At 36.0% G+C, this 22,693-nt stretch overlaps 2 protein-coding genes and 1 long non-coding RNA gene across 4 annotated transcripts in view; 1 reads left to right on the forward strand and 2 right to left on the reverse strand.

Annotated features, from left to right (window-relative positions):
* LOC136820579 (hatching enzyme 1.2-like) lies at positions 1 to 10,414 on the forward strand. Its single transcript, XM_067076770.1, has 8 exons — positions 1 to 123; positions 1,270 to 1,416; positions 2,093 to 2,201; positions 2,941 to 3,047; positions 3,514 to 3,636; positions 8,608 to 8,701; positions 9,246 to 9,379; positions 10,164 to 10,414. Exons 1-8 carry the CDS (start codon positions 54 to 56, stop codon positions 10,280 to 10,282), a joined length of 903 nt encoding a protein of 300 aa, XP_066932871.1. The 5' UTR covers positions 1 to 53; the 3' UTR covers positions 10,283 to 10,414.
* Positions 5,396 to 7,607, reverse strand: LOC136820423 (uncharacterized). Its single transcript, XR_010848577.1, has 4 exons — positions 7,282 to 7,607; positions 6,937 to 7,002; positions 6,623 to 6,712; positions 5,396 to 6,044 (listed from the first exon to the last, which is right to left on the reverse strand). It is a non-coding gene; the product is annotated as an uncharacterized lncRNA (long non-coding RNA).
* Positions 10,233 to 22,693, reverse strand: part of LOC136820556 (ephrin type-A receptor 4-B-like) — a 22,111-nt gene continuing 9,650 nt past the window's right edge. The window contains exons 10-23 of one of the 2 annotated variants that reach the window (XM_067076753.1): positions 21,777 to 21,913; positions 21,368 to 21,425; positions 20,701 to 20,834; positions 19,339 to 19,522; positions 18,827 to 18,964; positions 18,335 to 18,439; positions 17,747 to 17,932; positions 16,235 to 16,299; positions 15,524 to 15,646; positions 14,796 to 14,866; positions 13,898 to 13,938; positions 13,259 to 13,355; positions 12,412 to 12,508; positions 10,233 to 11,645 (exon numbers count right to left, since the gene is read on the reverse strand). In XM_067076753.1, the coding sequence (XP_066932854.1) occupies positions 11,538 to 11,645; positions 12,412 to 12,508; positions 13,259 to 13,355; positions 13,898 to 13,938; positions 14,796 to 14,866; positions 15,524 to 15,646; positions 16,235 to 16,299; positions 17,747 to 17,932; positions 18,335 to 18,439; positions 18,827 to 18,964; positions 19,339 to 19,522; positions 20,701 to 20,834; positions 21,368 to 21,425; positions 21,777 to 21,913 (1,544 nt within the window). In that variant the 3' untranslated portion in view covers positions 10,233 to 11,537. Of the gene's footprint in view, positions 11,646 to 12,411; positions 12,509 to 13,258; positions 13,356 to 13,897; positions 13,939 to 14,795; positions 14,867 to 15,523; positions 15,647 to 16,234; positions 16,315 to 17,746; positions 17,933 to 18,334; positions 18,440 to 18,826; positions 18,965 to 19,338; positions 19,523 to 20,700; positions 20,835 to 21,367; positions 21,426 to 21,776; positions 21,914 to 22,693 lie in introns of both variants that reach the window. The other variant, XM_067076746.1, reaches the window with a different exon arrangement.

Below are 22,693 nucleotides of genomic sequence, written 5' to 3' on the forward strand. Positions count from 1 at the left end.
GGAAAGTATCATCACTTGACCAGCCAAGGATTTCTTGTAGTTGAAACACCACAATGAAGATTTTGTTACTTTTGGTAGCCTTTTCTGGCGTTGTTTTCTCCGAATGGATCAAAGAAATGGAGAGTAAGTATCCCGGCTAGCACATAATGTAGTTTCAGCGTTCCATAACTAACATTGGTCCCCTCAACTGGGGGGGGGGGTTCAGGGGATACCCGATTCCACAATTCCGCCAATTTTTTCTCCAATTTCCGTCAGACCGTCTTAAATTGAACCAAAATTCCGTCACCGAAAATTCCTTTGGAACTCAATATTTTTGTCGAAAATTCCGCAAATTTTGAATATCTTTTACCAATTCCGAAATTCCGCAAATTTTTTTGCTAAATTCCGTTTTTCCGCACTAACATTGTCTAATTTTCCGTCTCCGTCAGAGAACCCAATTTCCGTAATTCCGTCTAAATTTTCGCCAAATTCTGCCACTCCATCCGAAAAAAGGGCCGATTCCACTCCTCTGCCAACCATGAACCCCCCCCCCCTCAACTGGGAAGTGGTTTGAATTACTTTTTATACTTTTTACTTTTAATTCGATTTCTGTCCCTTGAAAAACGAATTAGTAAGTGTCAACTTTCTACCGTCGTTTTGTATAAGATTCCTATTTCCGCACTAAGATTCCTTTGCCACTTTTCTAGCGGAAAATAAGTTGAAAAAAGCTTTGAAAAGTTAGACAGTTTCGCGAGTAAACACAAGATTTTCCGTACCTTTAGAAACAAACCCTTTCCAATCCCATACCAGATATTCCGAAAAAATACAAGAATCTTAATGTTGAAATGGGAATCTTATACAAAATGACGGTACATCTTAATAAACTTCTATGTAAGACACCCCTGTCTCGGTGCCTCGATGGAGCTTCTTATCAATAATGGGGATGAAAATTTTATCAAAGTCCCAACTAGAAAAGAAAATATTCTTCCCAGCTTAAAAAATCAAGTGGGATGTTTTTTGAGTGCATTTTTCTTCATTGTATTGACATCAAATGAGACGAAGTTTAACATTTCTTGATATAACTCTAAAATGAGTGCACCGGTGATGTTCTCATTAGATGTTCTACACTGCTAAGATCACGAATTTATGAACCCAGTTCCTTTGCTCGCTGTTTTCAATTCTGATAGCACTCACGGTTCTATCACGTCCGTAACATAAAAAAGTGACCTTAAATGGTTCCAGGATATGACATTATACATTTCTAAATCAAATTTCTTTTTCTTTTAACAGACCAAGAACTTTTCCAAGGAGACATTGTTTTGGACCCAGATGAAGATGAACGTGGGTTGAACAAAAACACTTTCGCCAGCATCAAAGGTGGACGTTGGCCAAACGCAAGAATCCCTTACGTCATTGACGGAAGCATCAGCTCAAGAGGTACGTATCTAAAACATTTCAATCTCATTGATTGTCAGATGACATTTCCATAAACGTTGAAACAAGGTTTTTCCTCTTGACAAACGTGTTCGCGGCCTTGACAAAATCCGTTTTGATTAGGACGGAGGACCTTATCGATAACAGGACGAATTCGGTTTAGGATACAATGGTTGTAGACTTTGACTGCTATTTGAGATAGTAGAATGCCTCACGTACATGTGACTCCCTGCGTATTATGAGCCCCCTCCAAGCAGTTTTCGTGATGGCGTAATAGGGACCTTTTTCTATTGTGATTACGTGATTTGGAAATATTTTCTTTGTGATTGCGTGATTAGATTTTTGAGCCATGATACGCGGATTCGGACTTTTTCAAAGGGATGCGTACTTATTCAATTTTTTTGCTGATTTTTGTGATCGTGATTGAAGACAAATCGCGTGATATCATGATTAGACTTACCGCTGGAGGCCTCTAATATCAGATTTTTTATGTTTACTGAAAAGCCTCAAATGATATCTTTAGCACCCATCAGTGATATAACAAACGCAATGAAATACATGGGGACGAGGTTGTTTCAAGCTTAAAAACAAAGATTTACTGAGTCTGAGGATTGGCCCCGTGAATCTGCTTGGATAATGTTAAACAAATTATCTGATTGTTGAATTTCGTTTTATACAGGTCAATCGGCCATTTCCGCTGCGATTAGCGATTACCACAGTTACACCTGTATCCGATTTCACCGAAGAACAAACGAACGAAGTTACATCAAATTCTACAAAGGACGAGGGTATGTTAATTTAGAGTGTTTATCACTACCCAGTTGGTACACGACGTTGTTTCAACGTTTATCTAGCATTCACAACGTCCATATAACGTTAGATTAATGTTGAAACAACGTTGTGTGCCAGCTGTCTACATAGTATACCTTTGATGTAGTTAGATTGAATAAAGTAGTTTCGGAAGAAATTTTTTAACGATTTTACATCAAATTCTACCGTGGAAACATTAGAATGTTAATCACTTTAGTGGCTATCCTGCTCTAGCGGTACTTGGTTAAGTTATATAGGTTTTAAACAATTTTATAAGTTCTACAAGATTTAGATTCCCGGAAAGAGTCGAAAGACTTGTACAGCGAAAAAACTTGAATCAAATTACACCGTTAACATAAAAATGTTAATCTGAAAACTACATTAATCGTATCAAAAAAGTTAATCGATTACAGTTGGCGCTCTCTTAGTCAATGTTTTACGATTCAATCTACTCCGTTATTCGATAATATTGAAAATTACTGTCAACAAGAAACTCTCTAATTCGAGAGTAAACGCTATCTTATTCAATGAAAATCCTCCAATTCTTTTGTATCCCTAAACTCGAGACACATTTTCAATTGTCTATAGATGCGAAAAAAGGACTGAGACGGTTTTAGTGGCATAAAGCGGACCAAAAAATGCTCGCGTGGCAATTGGCGGCTACGGTCGTTATAAATTGTTATAAATTTGAATTATTCAACCAATCTTGTATTTTAGATGTTCATCACCAGTTGGATACAGATATGGACGTGTCAACTCCGTTTCTTTGGCTTCTGGATGTTGGACGAAAGGTGTCGTCATTCACGAGATCGGACACTCAATTGGTAAGTAATGTCATTTTCAACCAATCAGATTTAATTTTCAAGTTTTCCAGCCAATCACATTTAAGATTCAAAATTTTACAACCAATCAGATTTGATTTCCAAGTTTATCAACCAATCACAGTCAAGATTCGAAATTTTTTTAATGAATTAAATTTAAGTTCAAACCTTTTTAACAAAACATTAGCCAAATGTTTAAACCAGCCAAACCTCCCTACAAGTCTAAGCCAATGAAATTACAATAGCCACCTATTTAAACCGTTAAACCAATCAGATTCAAGATACAAGATTTTTTCAACCAACCACATTTAAGAATCAAAATTTTCAACCAATCAAATTTGAGATTCAAAATTTTCAATCAATCACATTTTAGATTCAAAATTTTCAACTAATCCACATTTAAGATTCAAAAATTTTAACCAATCAGATTTGATCTCCAAGATTGTTTAACCGATCAAATCTCTTTTAGGTCTTTACCACGAACAATCACGACCAGATCGTGACAGTCACGTTAGAATCCAAACACAAAACATCATCTCTGGCATGGCTTACAACTTCAACAAACAACGATCATCAAATATAGACTCCAAAGGTTTGTACACGTTTTTTTATAAGAACAAACTATATCAGAAAATCATCAGGCTTCGACGGCCAAAATTTTAAGAACAAGTTAAGAACATTTAAAAGCTTTGCGAACCATAGAACACATGAATTTCTTCTAAGATAATTACTCATAAAATGGTGAAATTAGGACATTTTAAGAAAATTTTTAGGCTTAAAACTCGAAAAATTAAGAACATCCAACAGACTCAAAAATTTTGGATGTTCTTATAAATAAACATAAATCAAAGTTAAATCATCAAAGAAGGTCAAACAAAGGCATCCTTAAGGGCGGAACATGAACCCGCACCCTTCTTTTTCCTGGACAAAAACCCCGGTCATAGAACGCAAAAAATGCTGAAAGTCATTATACAATAAAAGCACTTCATATTGGAAGTCTATCGTGGCTTGGATCACGAGATTTACGTTTGGCTAGATTTCGAGAGATTCTTCTCTCTTCATCGGGTAAGGTGGGGGATGTTTTCTTCACTATTTGTACTAAAACCTTCCTTACAAGGGGGGGGGGCTTGCAGGGGTTCGAAATATCATTTTCCCGATAATATTTTTGCTGAATCCCAGAATCCCTAAAATTGAAAAAAAATAATAACACTGTCACACCAGTTTGTAGGGGTTAAAATACCCGGCATAATGACTCAAAAAATAAGGCTAAATACCGTCACCGTCTGATTTTAAAATACCGTTTTTTCGTCACTTTTTTCGTCAAATTCCGTAACACCGTAATAAACACTGGGCGAAATCATAGATTTCTAATGTAGGAAATATATAGGAAATCTAACATTTTCTATATATTTCATACGTTTTGAAAGACCATATTTCCTACGAAATGTAAAGATGGAGATTTCCTATTCAAACATTTCCTGACACATGGAATTATCATATTTACTAACTTTACATATAATGAAATCTCAAGTTTAGAAGTTTTCAACAAGGGAAATATTACATTTACTAACTTTCCATGGAATGTAATGTCAAGTTTAAAACATTTCCCAAAGGAAAATTTTCATAATTATTATCTTTACACAAGGATGAAACATTAAGTTTTAAAAGATTTCCAAATTGCAAATGTTAAGTTTCGATGTATCAAAATAGAGCTAAACAGGAAGGAAGACACAAAGGTTACTTTTTAATTAACATTTCATGTTACTGATCTATTTCATCTTTAGAAGAACTAAAAATTCATATTAAATAAGATAAAGTAAATTTAATATTTAGATAATCTAAATTACAAGGTAAAAAAATACAGAAAAAATACAAATGCTATGTATACAATGTATGAGGGCAAAAACTTAAGAGTATTAGTCAAATAAGTTGAACTTTGGTCAAACTTTCTTTATTAAAATTTCTATTTCTATTTCTATTCGATAATTTACAGGAGGTTACAAAACCTATTCTCACAAATATTATCTAGAAAAGAATATAAATATAAGGTAAATAAATAGTGATAAAAAATATATGTATCTGGCTTAAAAAAAATAAACTTGAAATTAAAAATTGCATATAAAAACAAGATTTATTTACTAAAAATAAATATAAAAACATCTTAAAAGGTATATAAAGCTTAGTGAGTAGAGAGATTCCAAATGATTTCAAGCTTTGAGTTCTAGATTTTGGGTAGGTGTTTACAAAAATAATTCAAAATTAGATCCACAGATTTAGGACTGAAGATAAGGGATAAAATTAGCATAAAATGGAGTCAATGGTTTACTAGAAATCTAAGTTCAGACCACTAATTTTATCAATAAAAACAACAGTATCTTCAATAGATGTTGCTTCTTTTGGAAGGCTGTTCCATAGTTGAACCACATTTGGGAAAAAAGACATTGTGTATGACTGGATTGAGCCCAGTAATTGTTTATATTTTACGTTTTTACAAACTTTTACAACGCTGTCTCGTGGGGAGGATTGATTTGTCTACGTGTTTTGAACCAGACATGATGTTGTGAAAAAGTTTGAGGCGATTGATTTTGCGACGATTTTCAAGTATATCCAAATCAGCATCTTTCAATAACGAAGTGGGTGAACATTCCCTGTCCCACCTATTGTAAATCCAACGGATGGATTTTCGTTGGACGCTTTCTAACTGCGATGTTATATTCAATTTCCCAGGTGAGTCCCATACTGAAGATGCATATTCTACTAGAGGTCTGATGTATGTCTTATAGCAAACGAGACGAGTTTCTGTGTCTGTCATTTGAAGATTCCTTTGAAGAAATATCCTGGATATCCAAGATCAGTATCCTATTTCAAGCAACTTTTAGCTCTTGAAACAAACACTCAAAACATCAAAGAAATCAGTAACCGTCACTTGCCAAATAACTCGATTTCAGGATCATAAGTCAATCAGCTTTCTTCAAAAATCGTGTTAGTTCATGGTGTTCCCTGAAGAAAAGTTGAAAATCGATAATAATATGGTCAAACTATAAAAAGTAAATATGAATCTTATCACGAAATTAACCCAAGGGCTCTGACCATGACGGCCGACGGGGAAGTACCACTGGAGTTTGAAAGTTGATCCTGTCAGATGTGAACTTTTGGCAAAATTGGAACCCTGTCAGAACAAAAAATTAAAAGATCTCCCATTTTCACCCTGGAGTTGCAAAAATTAACAAAAGTAGCCGAAGAAGTTTTAAATTTTCTCATTTCCACCGTGAAAATTGTCCAAAATAATCAAAATAATCGACCCTATCAGAAACTCATCTTGAAAATTAGAAAATTTTGCACCCTGTTAGATATCTTCAGAGTATAAAAAAGGGACCCTGCCCAGCAGAACGTCCCCATGCCCAATTTTGACTAAGTGCCCCCCTCCAGGAAATTAACAAAACATTGGCTATAAAACAACAGTTTAGAAAATTAACTTTTTATACATTTGATCTCTAGTTTCGAGAGAAAAGGTTACCTTGTAAAGCAAATGGACTAGGAATAGTTGAAAAAATTGAATTGAATTCTGTGATAAATACCTTTCTCGTTTTGTCTGTCACATCATGTAGTGTAGGTTCTTTATGGTGCAGAGAGTTGTACAGTTTCAGTGCTTGATAAAGTCATTTAACCTGTATAGAAATAAACAAAACTGATCCATCATTCATTTACAAACAAAGATAATCATGAATTTTAATCATATCTCAGAATAGTCAAAAATTAAGAAGAAAACTTTGCCAAAAACATTTCACTGCTCAAAAAAAACTTGAAATATCTACATATACCTATAGCAAATTATCCAGCTTATAGTTCTTTTAAAAAAAGTAGCATACAAATAAGCAGATAATTCCCTTACCTTACCCTTGATTTACTTGACGAGAAATGGTTTCGTGCAGTTTATGTTATGATACAGCATCACGACCTGTAGTGTAGAAAGACAAAAGAGTCAAACATTTTGACAACAAATGAACAGCAAAAAGGAAAACAACATTTACAAAAAAGTAAAAAAAAAGTAGATAATATACCCCTGATCTGGGTGAATGACATGACAAATCGCAAAGGCAAATTAAAGAAACAAAAAGATACAAAAAAATCCTTAAATGTTAAATGAGTGTTGTCTGATCGACCCTTAGTTTAGGATAGATAGAAATAGCACTAACTAGACTCATTTGTTGATATAAATGGGTGAAGTAATACTTACACATCATGATTTTGTGGTTGAATTATGTTTCTCCTTTCCATTGTTCTTACACCAGACTCCAGATCAGCTTATCACTTCCACCACTCCAACTTTAACACTCAAAGAAACCACAAAATTGAAAACTGGTTTTCAATGTTTTGATTTCGTAAAGCGAATCTGGCATCTGGTCAGGGGGTTACATTATTAAATTTTACTTAAGATACTCTCAAAAATATAATATAAACACCATACAATTAGGTGTTCTCTGAATTAAAATTATTCGAGTGAATTTAAAACTAAACTGGAGTAATCTTCTAAAACATATTTACATTGTAAATATTGATATCATACGAAACATATTGATTTTCTATTGACCCCCGGTTTAAGATCTATGCCGCCATTTTAGATTGGCGCTCTCATATTTCAAAAAATGTAAATTTAGTGAAATACCGTAATTTCTCTAATTTAATACGTCCTCTAATTAATGCGAGGAAATTATTTTCGTCATTTTGAACTAATTTAAATCCGCTAATTATTAGTGCGAGCACCCATTTACCTACTTTTGATTTTCCTCTAATTTAATACGGTAAAGTTCAAATTTTCCTCTAATTATAGTACGAACTGACTGAGAACGCTGATCTTTTCGCCCAAATGAGGCAGATGACACGTGAAAAGTTGGAAGAGTTTGAAAAGAGAAGAAAATATGGGTTAGAAAAAAGCTTAAAAAAGAAAGAAACAAAAAACAGAAAACAGAAAATAAAAAAAATTGTCTTTTTTATTTTTTATTTTTCCTCCAATTTAGCGCGCCTTTACAAAGTTTTTCCTCTAATTATTAGTACGATAAAAAGATTCCAGATTCAGAGCAATTTATATCCTCCTATTATTAGTGCGACACCTCCAAAATAATTATTTTTTTGGTCGTATTAAATTAGAGAAATTACGGTATGATATTTTCAAGAATTCCCATTTGATGGAAATTTCAATTTTTAAATTTAGCGAAAATTTAATGAAATATCATATTTCAAGAGATTTTAACGACATGAAAATTTCATATTTTCAAAATATTGAAATATAGTAAAGATCATCTTTCAAATAGATGGAAATCCTTGAAATATCATATTTTTTCAATATATTTCAGATATTTACATGTTCGAAAGATGGACTTTCAAAGTCCGCTTGAAATTCATTGAAATACCATTTTTTATATATATTTTTACTATATTTACAATTTGGGAAATCTATGATTTCGCCCAGTGAAAAAAGGGCTAATCCCGTCACGATGTAAAAGTATAAGGTGTGAATCTCCTTGTTATCAAAGGTAAACCATTACTTTCTTCTTCGTTATAGGAACTCCATACGATTTTGATTCCATCATGCATTATGGACCATATGCTTTCGCAAGAAGTCGTGGTTTAATCACTATCAAAACTTTAGATCCACAGTATGTATTCTCCGATTTGAACAAGAAACTCGATTTTAGAATGGGCTCTTCTAGCAGAAAATGTCATGGGGGTAGAGGATATAGTGTCCGGGGTAATGAAAAATCTACAAAATTTGCCCCGTCCGGGGGGTAAACTTGCTCTGTTTGGGGGTAATTTTGTTCGGTTTGAGGGTTATTTTGAATGTCCAGGGTGTCAACTGATGTATGTCCAGGTGGTCAGACCTGCAATCTGGAGGGTTAAAGTCACAAAATGTCCGGAGGGTAAATTCCTAAAACATGTCATATCCTCCACCCCCTATATTCAATTTTTCTCTGGAAAAGCCTAATTTTGGAAACCTTATCAGTCCTTTATACGCCGGGCCTTATAGGCGTTATTTTTTCGTCGCTGCCGTAATAAGTGCAAGAGACCGGAAATAAATTGGCCCTAAATTGGAGCCAGGCTATGATTGGAAAAAAAAATCCTAAAATCTTTTGAAAATTAATAACTAGATAGGAGGACTTTTGAGTAGAATATCTTAACTTTTATTTATTTTGTAATTTTAAGATACCAAAATCGTATCGGCAACAGAGGTGGATTCAGTACTATCGATAAGCGGCAAATCAACTTGATGTATTGTGGCGGTTCAGGCGGTTCAGGCGGTAATGGCGGTAACGGTGGAAACGGAGGCGGTTCTGGATGTAAGTAACCAATCACATTATTTGTTTCAATCTTTTCGACTAATCAGATTGTATATTCCAAATTTTGAACCAGTTAGATTACACGTTTCCAAATTTTTGACCAATCACATTGCTTGTTTCAATATTTTGACCAATCAGATTGTGCATGTTTCTAAATGTTTGACCAATCACGTTGCTAAGAATCTACAGACTAGGTGTCTGCCTTAAGCTTTTCCTATTATAAAAAGTGAATATCGCAAAAAATATGTTCTTGCTTTTGTTTTTGAAAAACCGGGAAGAGCTGAAATTCTATTATTTAATGTCACGTGACTTAGGTAAGATTTCACGGTACACCTTTCAGTCAAAGCAAACCAACTAGGCCTTCAGGCTTTTACACCAATCTGTGATCTATGATATCTTTTTCGAAAGAATGGATTTTAGTACTAAGTGACTAATAAAAAATATCGAACACGAAAATTTTGTTCAAAAATAAATGATTAAACATATTTTAGGTTAACCCTTTCCGTGCCCATGTCAAGTGTATTTGAAGCGAAACTCCCCTGTAATGCTCAGTTTGAGTCAGAAAACGCCATTTTTGGTCTAAATTGTAGTAATCGGATTGGGCTTCATGTAAAGCAAAAAAAATAATTCAAAAGTGAGTCTTTCCAGCGAGATTTTAAGCTAAAAAGCCAAAATAATGCTAAAATGTGACAAAAATCCACAAAAGTTTTGCTCAAAAATAAATTATAAACATTAAATAACTACAACATACTGAGCTAAACTTTCTGACTTCTTTTTTTAACAGCATGTTCTGATAAAGTCACTGATTGTCAAAAAAACATCCAAGGTTGTCGAAGCTGGGGTCAAGCTTGGATTGACTACATGAAGAAACATTGCCAAAAATCTTGCGGATTCTGTCGCTAAATAATGGCGCCCGATGCATATTATGAAAACATTGTATGTTATACATAATAGCATAATATGAGAATGTAATATGGTATTATTTACATTAAATCATTAATTATTAAGAGATTTACGAGAATATACAAAAAGAAATATTCGTCTTTTTTTGTGTTTGACTTTAAACATTGATATTGGAGAGTCCCAATCAAAGTTTCAATCATTGAATTTCAAGTTTTTGCCTGGGCACGACGCCAGACTTTGTGAACAGAGCACCAGGGGGGGGAGGGGTACTCAAGGTTAATGACCTACCATACGTACGACCCTTAAGAATATATTTTTCAAGCTTCCCAAAGGGTCGAAATCAGCAAAGATGAGAACAATTGCACTGTAATTGCACTTATTTTGCCTGAAAATGGTCAAAAATTTTCAAAAAAATGCACCGTTAGGGTCGAGTTTTCACTTAAATTTGCTCAAATTTTGCAAAATTTTCATTACACTGTAAGGTTCCAATTTCAAATGTCTACTTTTGGGCCGCACGTATGGTCGTTTTTGAATTGAGTGTCCCCTCCCCCCAGGACACCTCTCAGTGACCTAGACCATGGTTCTTACTTCCAGAGGAATTTACTTGGACTAAACTTGAAATCTTTTTGAAAATTTGTTACACGACTTTTTACAATGTTCCATAAGCTCTTAAAAATGTCTTTCTTTCATTCATTCATTCATTCATTCCTTCGAATCTCTATAAACTGAATCATAATAAAGAATCTATTTTCACCCAGTTTTAATTCATTCATATTCGATTTTATTAATCTATTCATTGATTGATATTGGGTATTAGAAATTCCATCCATTCATTCATTTATTCATTCATTCGTCTATTTGCTTGCTAAGTCATTCGTTCATTTAGTCATTCATCTTTAATAGCAAAAATTTTACTTACTCATATTTGATACAGGAGCCCCCCCCCAAGCGGTTTTCAAGATGGCGTGATAGGGACGTTTTTCTAGCGTGATTAAGTGATTTTGGAATTGTCTTTTGTCATTGCGTGATGAGAGGTCATAACGTGATCGTGCCTTGAAAGATTTTTGAACCGTGATACGTGATTTGGACTTTTTCAAAGGGATGCATGATTATCCAATTTTTTTGCTGATTTTCGTGATTGTGATTGAAGACAAAAAATTGCGAGATATTGTGATCAGACATACCGCTGGGGGGTCTCATATCATTATATCATTGATATAAACAATTCCATCCAATCAAACATTTATTCATTCATTCATTCATCCTCAATATCGATCATCTCATCTTCATCCAAAATTTCATCTCCAGCACCGAAAGTCAAATACGAATCGTCAGAGTAAGCTTCCAAGTTGATGTACGTTGACTGAAAAAAAAGTAAGATACCTTATTACACGAATATTACTAGTCATTTTATTAACACGAATTGAAAAATTTCGTGTAAATAAAAATCCCCTTAATTAAAACTAGCCGCCATTTCCTTGAAAAAGCAGAAAAATTCGTGCAAATTTCAAGGCCGTTAAATACTTGGCTAGTAATATTCGTGTAATAAGGTATTTCATTTGCATACTTTTTTAAAAACAGTTTTATGAAAACGGGTAGGTTAAACACCCCTGTGTCACAGACCCGCTGCGACCCCAGCCACACTAGAAAATTCGGCAAAAATTTCGTCCCCAGTGGGAAAATACCCTGGAATTTCAGCCCCGCTGGGAAATTGACTCTGATTTTATCCCCATTCGAAATTCAATGCTTAAAAATTGCACTCCAAAACCATCCCCATTGAATTTTTTAAACTTGAAACAATAAGATTTCTATAGAGATTTCAATAGGTATTTTTATCCCACTATGGAAGAAAGTCCCACTGGGGCTGTGACACAAGGTGTAATCCAATCTTTTTGTGGGTTCAAAACTAAAAAAAAGGTTAGAAAAATTGAAAAATCCAGTCCTTTTTAAGAGTTGGGGTTTTCAAGATGGTCGCAAAAGTCTAGTATTTTTAGGAGTTAGCTTTTTTAGGTACTCCGAGAAAAAGTCAGGAAAAAACAGCCTTTTAAGGGTTCGATTCACTTAGAAAAAGTCACGAAAAGAGTTTTCGGATCTTTGAAAAGGTCTTTGTTTGATAGAATCCATTTTACCAGGCCCTCAATCATTCGTTCTAATTTTTGGTGAATGAATTTGAAATTCGGTCTTTTTTTCTCATCTTCACTCCAGCATTGCAACATCAATTCATACCTGAAAAAATAGAAGAACCATTAAAATCAAAACTTGTTCGATTATTTGAAGGTACACAGGATCAGTTTGCCTTATTTATCCGGACGATCTTGCACAACCGTCTTTTTATCGGTGATCCAAAAGATATATGTAATTTCATTGGTTAAAAAGAGTAAAATATATCTTGTATTTTACATGTACAAAATATAAATTGACGAAAAGATGTTGTTGCATTGTAGCGATAGCAGTAATCTAACGTCACTTTGCTACAAAAGTGCCCTGCGCTTTTCTCCAACACAAAAAGTGCAATTTTTGGGTCACCGATAAACCAGTTATCAGACATTTGCTCGTACAATATGGAAATATTTCAATTGTTTCGGATTTTTTGCATATTTTCCAAGCCTTACGTAAAAAATTACGGAACTCGTAAAATATTTCTTGTATCGTACTCGCAATTATTTTGAAACACCTATGATTTTCAATCTTTTTTATATGGCGATGACTGGGGTATTAATATAGGTCTCCCTTACACACTAGATAAGCAACTTGCTTACAGATTTCTTGTAGAAGCGTATCCAGTCGACTAACCCGCCATGTTGTTTTCTATTTCACCTTAGATTTTCGAACGTTCGAATTTCAAAACATTCGTATCCCGTTGTTCATGCCAGTCATTGAGAACAAGATGGTGGAGTAGTCAACTCTAAAACTAGACGCGCTTCATTTGATATAGGAAGTACTATCTAGTCAAAAAGTTAGAGATCAGTGACTTACAATTCTTCTTTGCAATGCAATGGTTTCTCCATTCGATAACCTTTGTTTAACAGGGCAGGAATTTCTTTGGATTTGTGACCAGGGTATGGCACGGCACCTATTAATCAAATTCCAGAAAATGCTCCGTTTGGAGGTAATTTTGCTCTGTTTGAGGCTAATTTTGAGTGTCCAGAGGATCAACTAATGCTTGTCCGGGGGGGTCAGACCAGCTGTCACACAACGTTGTTTCAAAGTTTATCTAACATTTGCAACGTCCATATAACGTTATAGATGTTTTATGAACGTTAAAACAATGTTGTGTGCCAGCTGGGAGAGGATAGAAATCCTATTGTTCCCAGGTCAAAATTAAACAAATTGGAATGATTTTGAATTGCGATTTTAACGCAATTAAGATTGAAATGGGGATGAAATCGTGGTCGTGCCAACAGGCTTGTCAAGAAAAATAAATCAATAAAGGATCCTCAAATTGGAATTCATGATATTCATGACGTATTGTTTTCTACGGAAATACCCCAGTTTTAGCCAGTAGTGGAAAATTCAAACTAAACAAAAGTTATATAAAATTTGCCACTACTGGCTAAAACCGGGGTATTTCCGTAGAAGACATTACGTCATGTATATCATGAATTTCTTGCTTACCAATGGTGACGATTTCCCACATCATTATACCGTATGACCATCTGAAATGGAAAGAAAAACATTCTCTTAACGTACATCTAACATTCACAACGTCCATATAACATTCTATGAACGTACATTTGACGTTAACAACGTTCATATAACATTCTCTTAACGTACATCTAACATTCACAACGTCCATATAACATTCTATGAACGTACATTTGACGTTAACAACGTCCATATAACATTCTCTTAACGTACATCTAACATTCACAACGTCCATATAACATTCTATGAACGTACATTTGACGTTAACATCGTTCATATAACATATTCTCAACGTACATTTGACGTTCACAGCGTCCATATAACATTCTCTCGACGTACATCTAACATTCACAACGTCCATACAACATTCTCTCGACGTACACATGACGTTCATGAACTCTCTGTTTGTCTACTAATCGTGTGCTCGTGTGACACTTACCTAAAAAAAACTCTCGGTGATTCGTAGAAAATTTGGTCCTTTGAAGATAATGTTTTACTCAGAGACACTAGCACCTCTTTTCATATTTTATCGATGGACATAGTAGTAAGTAAGTTTGCGACCGTAGTCGGAAGCGAGCCGGAGGCTCCTCTTTCGATAGCTATCCACCCGAAGGTGGGGGATGGCTTCACTCTTTCTCGTTAGATTACTCCACTTACCCTTGATTCTTCTCTTAATTACTGAGCATCAAGCAGAGAGGTATCAAGTACCATTTTGGGAATCTTTGGTATGACCCGGCCGATGATCGAACCCACGACCTTGTGCCACTTAACTACGGTCGCTAGGACATAATACACTAGTAAGTGAAAGAACTAAGAGACTGGGTTCGAGTTTGGTCTTCTGAATAATGAACATTAAATATTTGCTTACATATCGCTTTGGAGAGATGATCGTCCGTATTTGATGGATTCAGGGGGTAGCCATTTGACAGGTAGTTTTGCCTGAAATGATAAAAAAGTGATCAATTTTTAGTTTCTCTGTCCCATAAGAAGGATTCTTTCATTGATAAGTTATAAAATCTCTTTGTCTAAGGATTCGGGGAAAGTTCGAAAATCGACCCGTTGAGAGACTGAATTGAGACGTTTTCACGACCCTTTGAGAGACTATTTAATTCCAATTTTTAGCTCAAAATTATCAGATTTTATGACCCTTTGAGGGAGTCGGTTTTTGATATTTCGTAATTTTGGGATCCTCTCAGAGAATCGATTGTTAATTTATCGCTTGCTGTACTCCTTTGAAAGATGTTGTGGCTCGCACATATCCGGCACCCATTTTATCGAAGTAGCGAAGAATTGAGTAGTCAACTCCTACTTGCCATAGTGGTTAACTCCCAGCGGTTTTTATTTAAACTACTTTCAATTCATAAAAAATCATTCAATGTCTCAAGGGACATAATCACAATGGTAACTGTTTGAATACGAGGCAAGTGATTTTCGTGACATAATTTATGAAATGGTTTATTGAGATTGACTTTTAGCTGTCCACGTATTAAAGCGATCAAAATGATAATGATAAATCCTAGAGCACGGATCCCCATAGGACAAATAGCTAATTACAAATATAACCAATAGAATCGCTTCAGTACAAACAAAGAGTACCTGTTCTGTGCGTTGATATATTCCATTATCTCCGACTTTTTTGGCCAATCCGAAATCAGCAACTTTACACACACGGTTGTAACCAACTAAAATGTTTCTGCAAGCTAAATCACGGTGTACAATCTGAAGTAAAAGTTGTTGAAATAAATGATTACTTAGCTAACAAAAAAGGTCTACATAAGGTCCATCTAACGTTTACATAATGTTCATATGACGTTCGAATAATGTTCAAAGAACAGATCACAGACCCGGTACAATCCCTACTCCGATTGAAAATTAACCGAAAATTTCGTCCCCGGTGGAGAAAATACCCCACAATTACAGCCCCACTAAAAAATTGACTTCCCCACTTGAATATGAATGGAACAAAAATTTGAACTCCAAAACCATCCCTATTTGGATTTTTGGGCTGGGAACAATAGAATTTCTTTGTTCATTGAGATTTCGATAGAAACTTTCATCCCCTCAGTGGGATGAAGTTTCACAGGGGTTATCAGGAACGTAAGCCAGCTTAGTTAGGAGGGGTCACTTTCAACGTTCATCTGACGTTTTATGAAAATTCTGCACGTTTTATGGATGTTAAAATAACGAATCAACCGATTAATTTTTCTGTTGGATGAAGATGAGAAGCAGATAAAGAGGACGGATAGAAAATTCGAACGACCAATGCTCTAGAAATAATGCTTAGATACTTCTAAAGAATTTACTTACATTTAGATCAGCAACGTATTGCATTCCATTGGCGATCTGCATGGCAAACGTCATCAAATCTGAAGCTTTCAAAAATGAACCTATACATAAAAAATCTTTTCGTGATTATTACGACAAATATGAGAAAGATATACAGTCGACGCTCTCGAATTCGACGTTCAACCATTCGAAACGCTCCATTTGTCAATAACATTGAAAGTCACCGTCAACAAGAAACTTTCTTAAAGGACACTCTTCTATTCTATAGGTCCTTCATTCGATGGAAATCCGATTCCCCTTGAAAATCGAATTAGAGAGTGTTAAAGGTTTTATTGTTCCAGCGCGCAGCAGAATGGACCTTTAAAAAGCAACTGATCGAAAAGATTTTGTCTTTGTCGGGCCTGTACGCGCAATAAATTAACAAGTCCAGGCGAAACCAACCGCCGATCTAGAATTTTTGCGCCGCCTACCCGCGCGATGTTTGACCTATGTTTTGGATTGAATTGGTAGTAGAGTCAAATTTCCCGGTTAGATTAAAGGGTTGTTTCAGGTGGGGTCAGGTAGGGTTAGGGCTAGGGTTGGGGATGGGAGTTAACCCCTGGTTAGGGTTTTAGCCCCCGGGTAGAGTTTGGAGTAAATACCATGTTTATAAGCAACTTTGAACTCCTTAATGCAGTTGTGACTCGATGGCCGAGTGGTTAAGGCGCTGGCGTTCTAATCATAGGTGTTTTGTATATAGTGGGTTCGAATCCCATCAGCGGCAAAAGTTTTCGAAATTTCGGGAAATGCATAAAAAACTTTCAAAACTTAGCAATACAAAGAAAGTGTCAAAGAATAGAAGCTCAGAGTGGAGGATGGGAAGGAAATTTTTTTGCGTCACTTAAGGAACCCGGTACGAACGACATTCGGTTATTGCCACGTCAGCTGGACCTTCACGCCGCTCCGGCTTCTTGTTTATACATTAAGTGTCCCCGCTTCATATCAGACACATGTCTTAGGTGGTTCCCTATTGCTATATTATGCTTTTCCTTTTTCTGAACAATCTTGCTTCACATTTGTGTCAATTCAATGTGAAAAAGCTTGTGAAATAAATTTGATGGAGTAAGCAAACGATGCCACTCTTAGACCATGTTTACACGCTACGGTTCCGTTTCGCTCTCAAACGAAACGGTTTTGAAACAAGTGTGAACGTCAAAATTCGTAACGTCAAAAAAGAAGACGTTACAAAGCAAAACATATCAAAACGGTTTCGATCCGCTATTTTCATCGGAACGGAACTGCTCCGTTATCTTGCTCCGAAACGTTCCGAAACGAATATGTACACACTCTATGCATAACGAAAATCATACCGGAGCGAAACGGAACCCTAACCTGTGAACATGGTTTTATTTAAAAACAAAACCTCTAACCCAGCTGGCACACAACCCGCACACAACGTTGTTTCAACGTTTATTTAACGTTCACAACGTCCATATAACGTTAGATGAACGTTGAAACAACGTTGTGTGCCAACTGGGAACTGTAAAAACAAACCTTCAGCTGTATAAGCGGTTGCATAGGGGTTTGCTTCCTCCATCTCTTCCAGTGTTTTTTGATGTTCTCCACCACCTGTGGGTGAGAGTTCTTCACCCTCCGTCTGGGCGCGATATTGTCGTGATTTCAACATGAAAGACAGGAGATCTCCCCCTGGGAGGTATTCGACGATCATACATCGTGGATCTGAAGATGGTAAAACATTTATTGAAGGACATCATTTAACTTAACGTCTTTAACCATCTGCTTAACGCAGCATTTTTAAACAAAAGAGTAAAATAATTTTTGGGAATCGAACCTACAACCTTGTTCACCTTAGCTGGACATTCTACCCACAGATTTATAAAGCAGATGTCGTGCTTTAAGCCATCACATGCAAAAAACCACGAGAAATATAGTTGCTATTGTTTTCCAAAAATCAGAGAAGCGCTGAAATCCTATTGTAATGCCCCGTGACCTAGGTAGGATTTCCTACCTAGATACGGCACAATTTTCAGTCAAGGCACGACATTTTTAAATCTATGGTTCTACCTTTGCCCTACTGATGCATTGGTTGTGAATGGAGCATAAGAAATCAATTGTACTCACAAGAGCATGCGCCGAGAAGCCTGATGACATTTTTACAACCTTTCAATTCTTTCATCAGCTCAAGTTCATCTTCAAAGTCTTTCTCGTCTGTTATTTTGATGTCATCTAAAGAATGAATGGATAAATGAATGGAGTCAAGAGTGATAAGTAAAACGAATGGGCGAATGAATGAAAGAGAGAAAAGATGAATTTGTGGCAGAAAGACTGCGGGTGGGTGAGTGAATGATTGATTGAATGAATGAAAAACAGAAAGAGCGAGTAGGGCGAATGATGAACGAAAAAAATGAACGATTGAGTGAATGAGTGAGTGAGTGAGTGAGTGAGTGAGCGAGTGAATGGATTAATGATGAAAATAAATAAATTAATGAATGAATTACTGAATGAATGAATGGACAATGAAGAAATTAACGCATGAAAGAATTACTGAATGAGTAGAAGAATGAATGAATAAGTGAATGGATGGACTAACGAAGGGATAACTGAAAAAAAAACCTTTAAGTTGTTTAACAGCCACCAGGGTTTTTCCAGGTCTTCCACAGATATCATCAGCTTCACATTGAGAGACTCTGGCGAAATTCCCTTGACCGAGTTCTTGAACTTTTTTCAGTTTACGGTAAGGATAATTGTAACCTAGAAAAGAAAAATCAATTCCAAATTGAATCTAAGTTAATTTTTACTACGAAAGTAATTCCTTCACGTAGGTCGTTATTTTAATTCCTTCAGAAAAGAAGTTCCTGAATAGTACCTTGAAGAGCATCATCAATTCGATCGAATTATAGGTATACAATTACCTGTGAGATGGAAATTTCTTCATAAACCCGCCTTTCTTGATCCAAATCGACTACGGTTAAATAAGTGACTCCCTGGGAGAATATGCCACTGATTTCTTAAAGTGGCTAGATAGGTTACACTACCTGCTATGAGAATTTCTTCATAGACCGGCTCTTCTTGCTCCGAATCGACCATGGGTTTAATGAGCGAAAATTATCACTGATTTCTATTACCTGAGATAGGGATTTCTTCATAGATTGGCTCTTCTTGCTCCAAATCAACGACATTCTGATTCAACAACACTTGCAAGGGAACGTAGATATTCCGCATCCTTTGTTCCAACTCACGGCGACAATGCATTTGTGGTTCTGATCCTCCTTCCATCAGTTTGATTGTATTCAGAGCTGCTTTCAAAACCTTCGGAAGAAGAAGATAGAAGATAGTTTGATGGAGCAATGGTCAAGTGGTCAAAGGTGTAAGCCTTACAAGCCAGGAGTTCGAACGGTTCGCAGTTCGAAGCCCCGCTCCTTCTAATGTTTCTTTCAGTTCATAGGATAGCCTGCTCGGCTAGCCGTGGACCCCGTGAAAACAATCGAAAGACGGCCTTAAAGTGCTAGATTACTACGCTATCCACGCAAAGATACCGACTCTATCTATCAGAAGGTTTGGAACCTGGAGAATGTTGGGAATGCAAATACTAGACCTTCGACAATCATCCCTTAGAAAGTCTAAAGACGGCCTTCAAAAACTTGACGACAAACAAGAAAGTTCTGTAATCAGTACACGGGTTTTGAAGCAAAAAATTGCTTTTTTCCGTAAAAAGTCACTGAAATTGTTTTTTCCTACGTTTAACAAGTGCATTTGTGGTTCTGACCTAGCTGGCACACAACGTTGTTTTAACGTTCAAATAACGTTATTTGGACGTTATGAATGTCACATGGACGTTGTTTTGACGTTGTGTGCCATCTGGGGAAGCTCTTTTCATTAGTTTGGTTGTGTTCAGAGCTGCTTTCAAAATCTTTGGAAAAAGAAAATAGCCCCATTAGGGTGTTTGGGTAATGAGCCTGGAGAATGTTGGAATGCAAAATACCAGACCTCCGACAATGGACCCTTAAAAAGACTAAAGACTGCTTTCAAAACCTTTGCAGAAAGAAAGAGAAGGTTGAAACACTTCAGTTTCAGAATTTTGTTTTGAGGTTAGACTGAATGTTATGCTCGGACGGTCAGTCAACTTGCACAGCAGACATAAAAATTGTATCAGAGGGCGGGAACATAAGGGTGGCGGGCGTTTTCAAAAATAGAAGAACAAGCGAACGTTGGAGAAAGGGTGTTGATTAACAAAGAATGAATGCTTTCAGCCCCCCGCCCGCTGACAAATCTATCTCCTCCGCTTACCTAACTCCTACGCTCACTTTTCCCGTGTGATATCGTTCCAACCTGTTCCAACCAAATCTTAAGACTCTTGAAATAGTCGCCTATGACGCAGCAGTTAAGGCTCGCTCGCTTTTTGAGTCTGAAAAAACGATTGTCCTAAAGTCTACCTATCTTTAGCTTTGTTTCTTAAAGAAGTAGAAAGACCTAGCTAGAGAACCTACCTCATTTCGTTCTCTCCACTTTCGATAGATAACGGCTATGCACAAAATGAGCAAGACCAAAAACACAATACCACCAATGATTCCGCCTGCTATCGTTTCACCACTCGCTCCGCTTGAATCACTGGATGCAGGAACTGAAAGAAAATCTCAATTCATGATACACGTGATGATGCAATGTTTTATATGGAAGCCCCCAAAGTAGCGCCGGTGTTTTTGTTTAAAATCAATATTGGCAAACTACTGTTTTTTTTTTGTACTTCCGTATAAACATTACTTCATGAATATCACGAATCTTAACCGTTGATTGATCATTTTTAAGCTAAAATAACTATTTTCATTCTTCAAAAATCGCCCTCCACCATTTATCATTTTTTGGTCAATTTTCACCTTGTTCATACTTATACCCACCACCTTATTTATTATAGATTTTGGCGTCGATGATTTTGGTGAAAGTGTTTTCCAAAGTTCTTTCTCAGGGTAAGTGAAATTGAAACAGGAAAATTGTGAGGTAAAAATTTGCCTATACTAGACGGACACGGCTTTTTATTTATTTTTTTTTATTTTTATTTATTCTTTATTTAAAGTTGGGTAAAAATTGGGTAAATTTTTTTATAAGGAGAGAAACAGAGTACGAAAGTATCAAAAGAAAACTGAAACATCATAATACCTGTGATTGCTTTGAAAACAGTTGCTCCTTCTTTACTTAAAGATGAAATTCCGGTCACCTAAAATTCAAAACAAAATTGTCGACGACATTAATTTATAACTTAAAGGGGAAAAATTAGCCAGGAAAAGGTGGCAAAGTTCTTACGCAAGGCAGAAAATTCTTCCGGGTAATTCAAGAGGGTTGTGGAAAGATTTTCATCAAAGTGACCCCAACTAATTTTGCTTCTTAAAACATTTCTAATAAACTTTTACCTTCTAAAAAACAGCTCAAATCCTAGCGGACTGTAAAACTAAGCAAAAGCATATCATCGTGTACTACCGGGCCACTTATTCGCGCCATCCAGTCTATAAAAAAATCTTTAAGTGGACTGTGGGCTATTCTTGATGTAATTTATTTTGCATCATATTACCTCACAAGAAATTTCACCAGGTTTGACTTCAACACCAAGGTCAATGTTAACGATTAAAATATCTTTGACAGCTCCTCCAAGATGTACACCATCTTCCAGTCGCTCAATATCACCACACTTCACGCGATATCTGATTCCTAAAAGAAAACGCCCGGGGTTAGATGAAACAACAATCTTTAAAAAATGTTTATCATTTTCGGATAGATAGCTACTGAAAACCTAAAGGTCACCATCTACCACAACAGCCCTTCGGTGGAACTTCTTCCGACAGTTGGAATGAAAATTTCTATGAAAATCTCAATGGGTCAATGGGGGTAGAAATTCTCAGGTCAAAAAAGTGGAGAGGCTGAAAAATATTATTCGTATTTTTCCGAGCGGGAACAAAATTTCAGCCAAATTGTCTAGTAAAGCGGGTCCCAGCAGGTTTGAGACATAGGGGTGTGCTAAAATTGTTAGACTTATCTTAAATATCATCAACTTATACAATGAACTTAAAATTCTACATGAAGCTTTTTTCACATGTACGTAATATTTTCCTTAAGACATTGGGCTCTTCCAGAAAAAATCCGTTCATGGGGGGTGGAGGATGAATTGTCCAGGGGTATTGAAAAAATACCAAAAAATTGCAATGTCCAGGGGGTAAATTCCAATGTCCAGGGGTAATTTTTTGTGTCCACGGGGTTGATTTGATGTTTGTCCAGGGGTATAACCCGTGTCCAGGGGGTTAAAAATCAAAATGTTCAGGGGTAATTCATGAAAAAATAATATATCCTCCACCCCCCATGAACGGATTTTTTCTGGAAGAGCCCATTCAGGAATGGAGGAATTTCCCTAAGCTTACATATTGTTTTAAGGCATTAAGTACAGCGCTGTAAGCTCAGGCGGCTCTGGAGGACTAGAAACCGGTTTTCTGTTAA

The sequence above is a fragment of the Clytia hemisphaerica genome, unplaced genomic scaffold, assembly GCF_902728285.1.
Source record: "Clytia hemisphaerica strain Z4C2 unplaced genomic scaffold, Clytia hemisphaerica genome assembly, whole genome shotgun sequence".
Lineage (NCBI taxonomy): Eukaryota > Metazoa > Cnidaria > Hydrozoa > Leptothecata > Clytiidae > Clytia > Clytia hemisphaerica.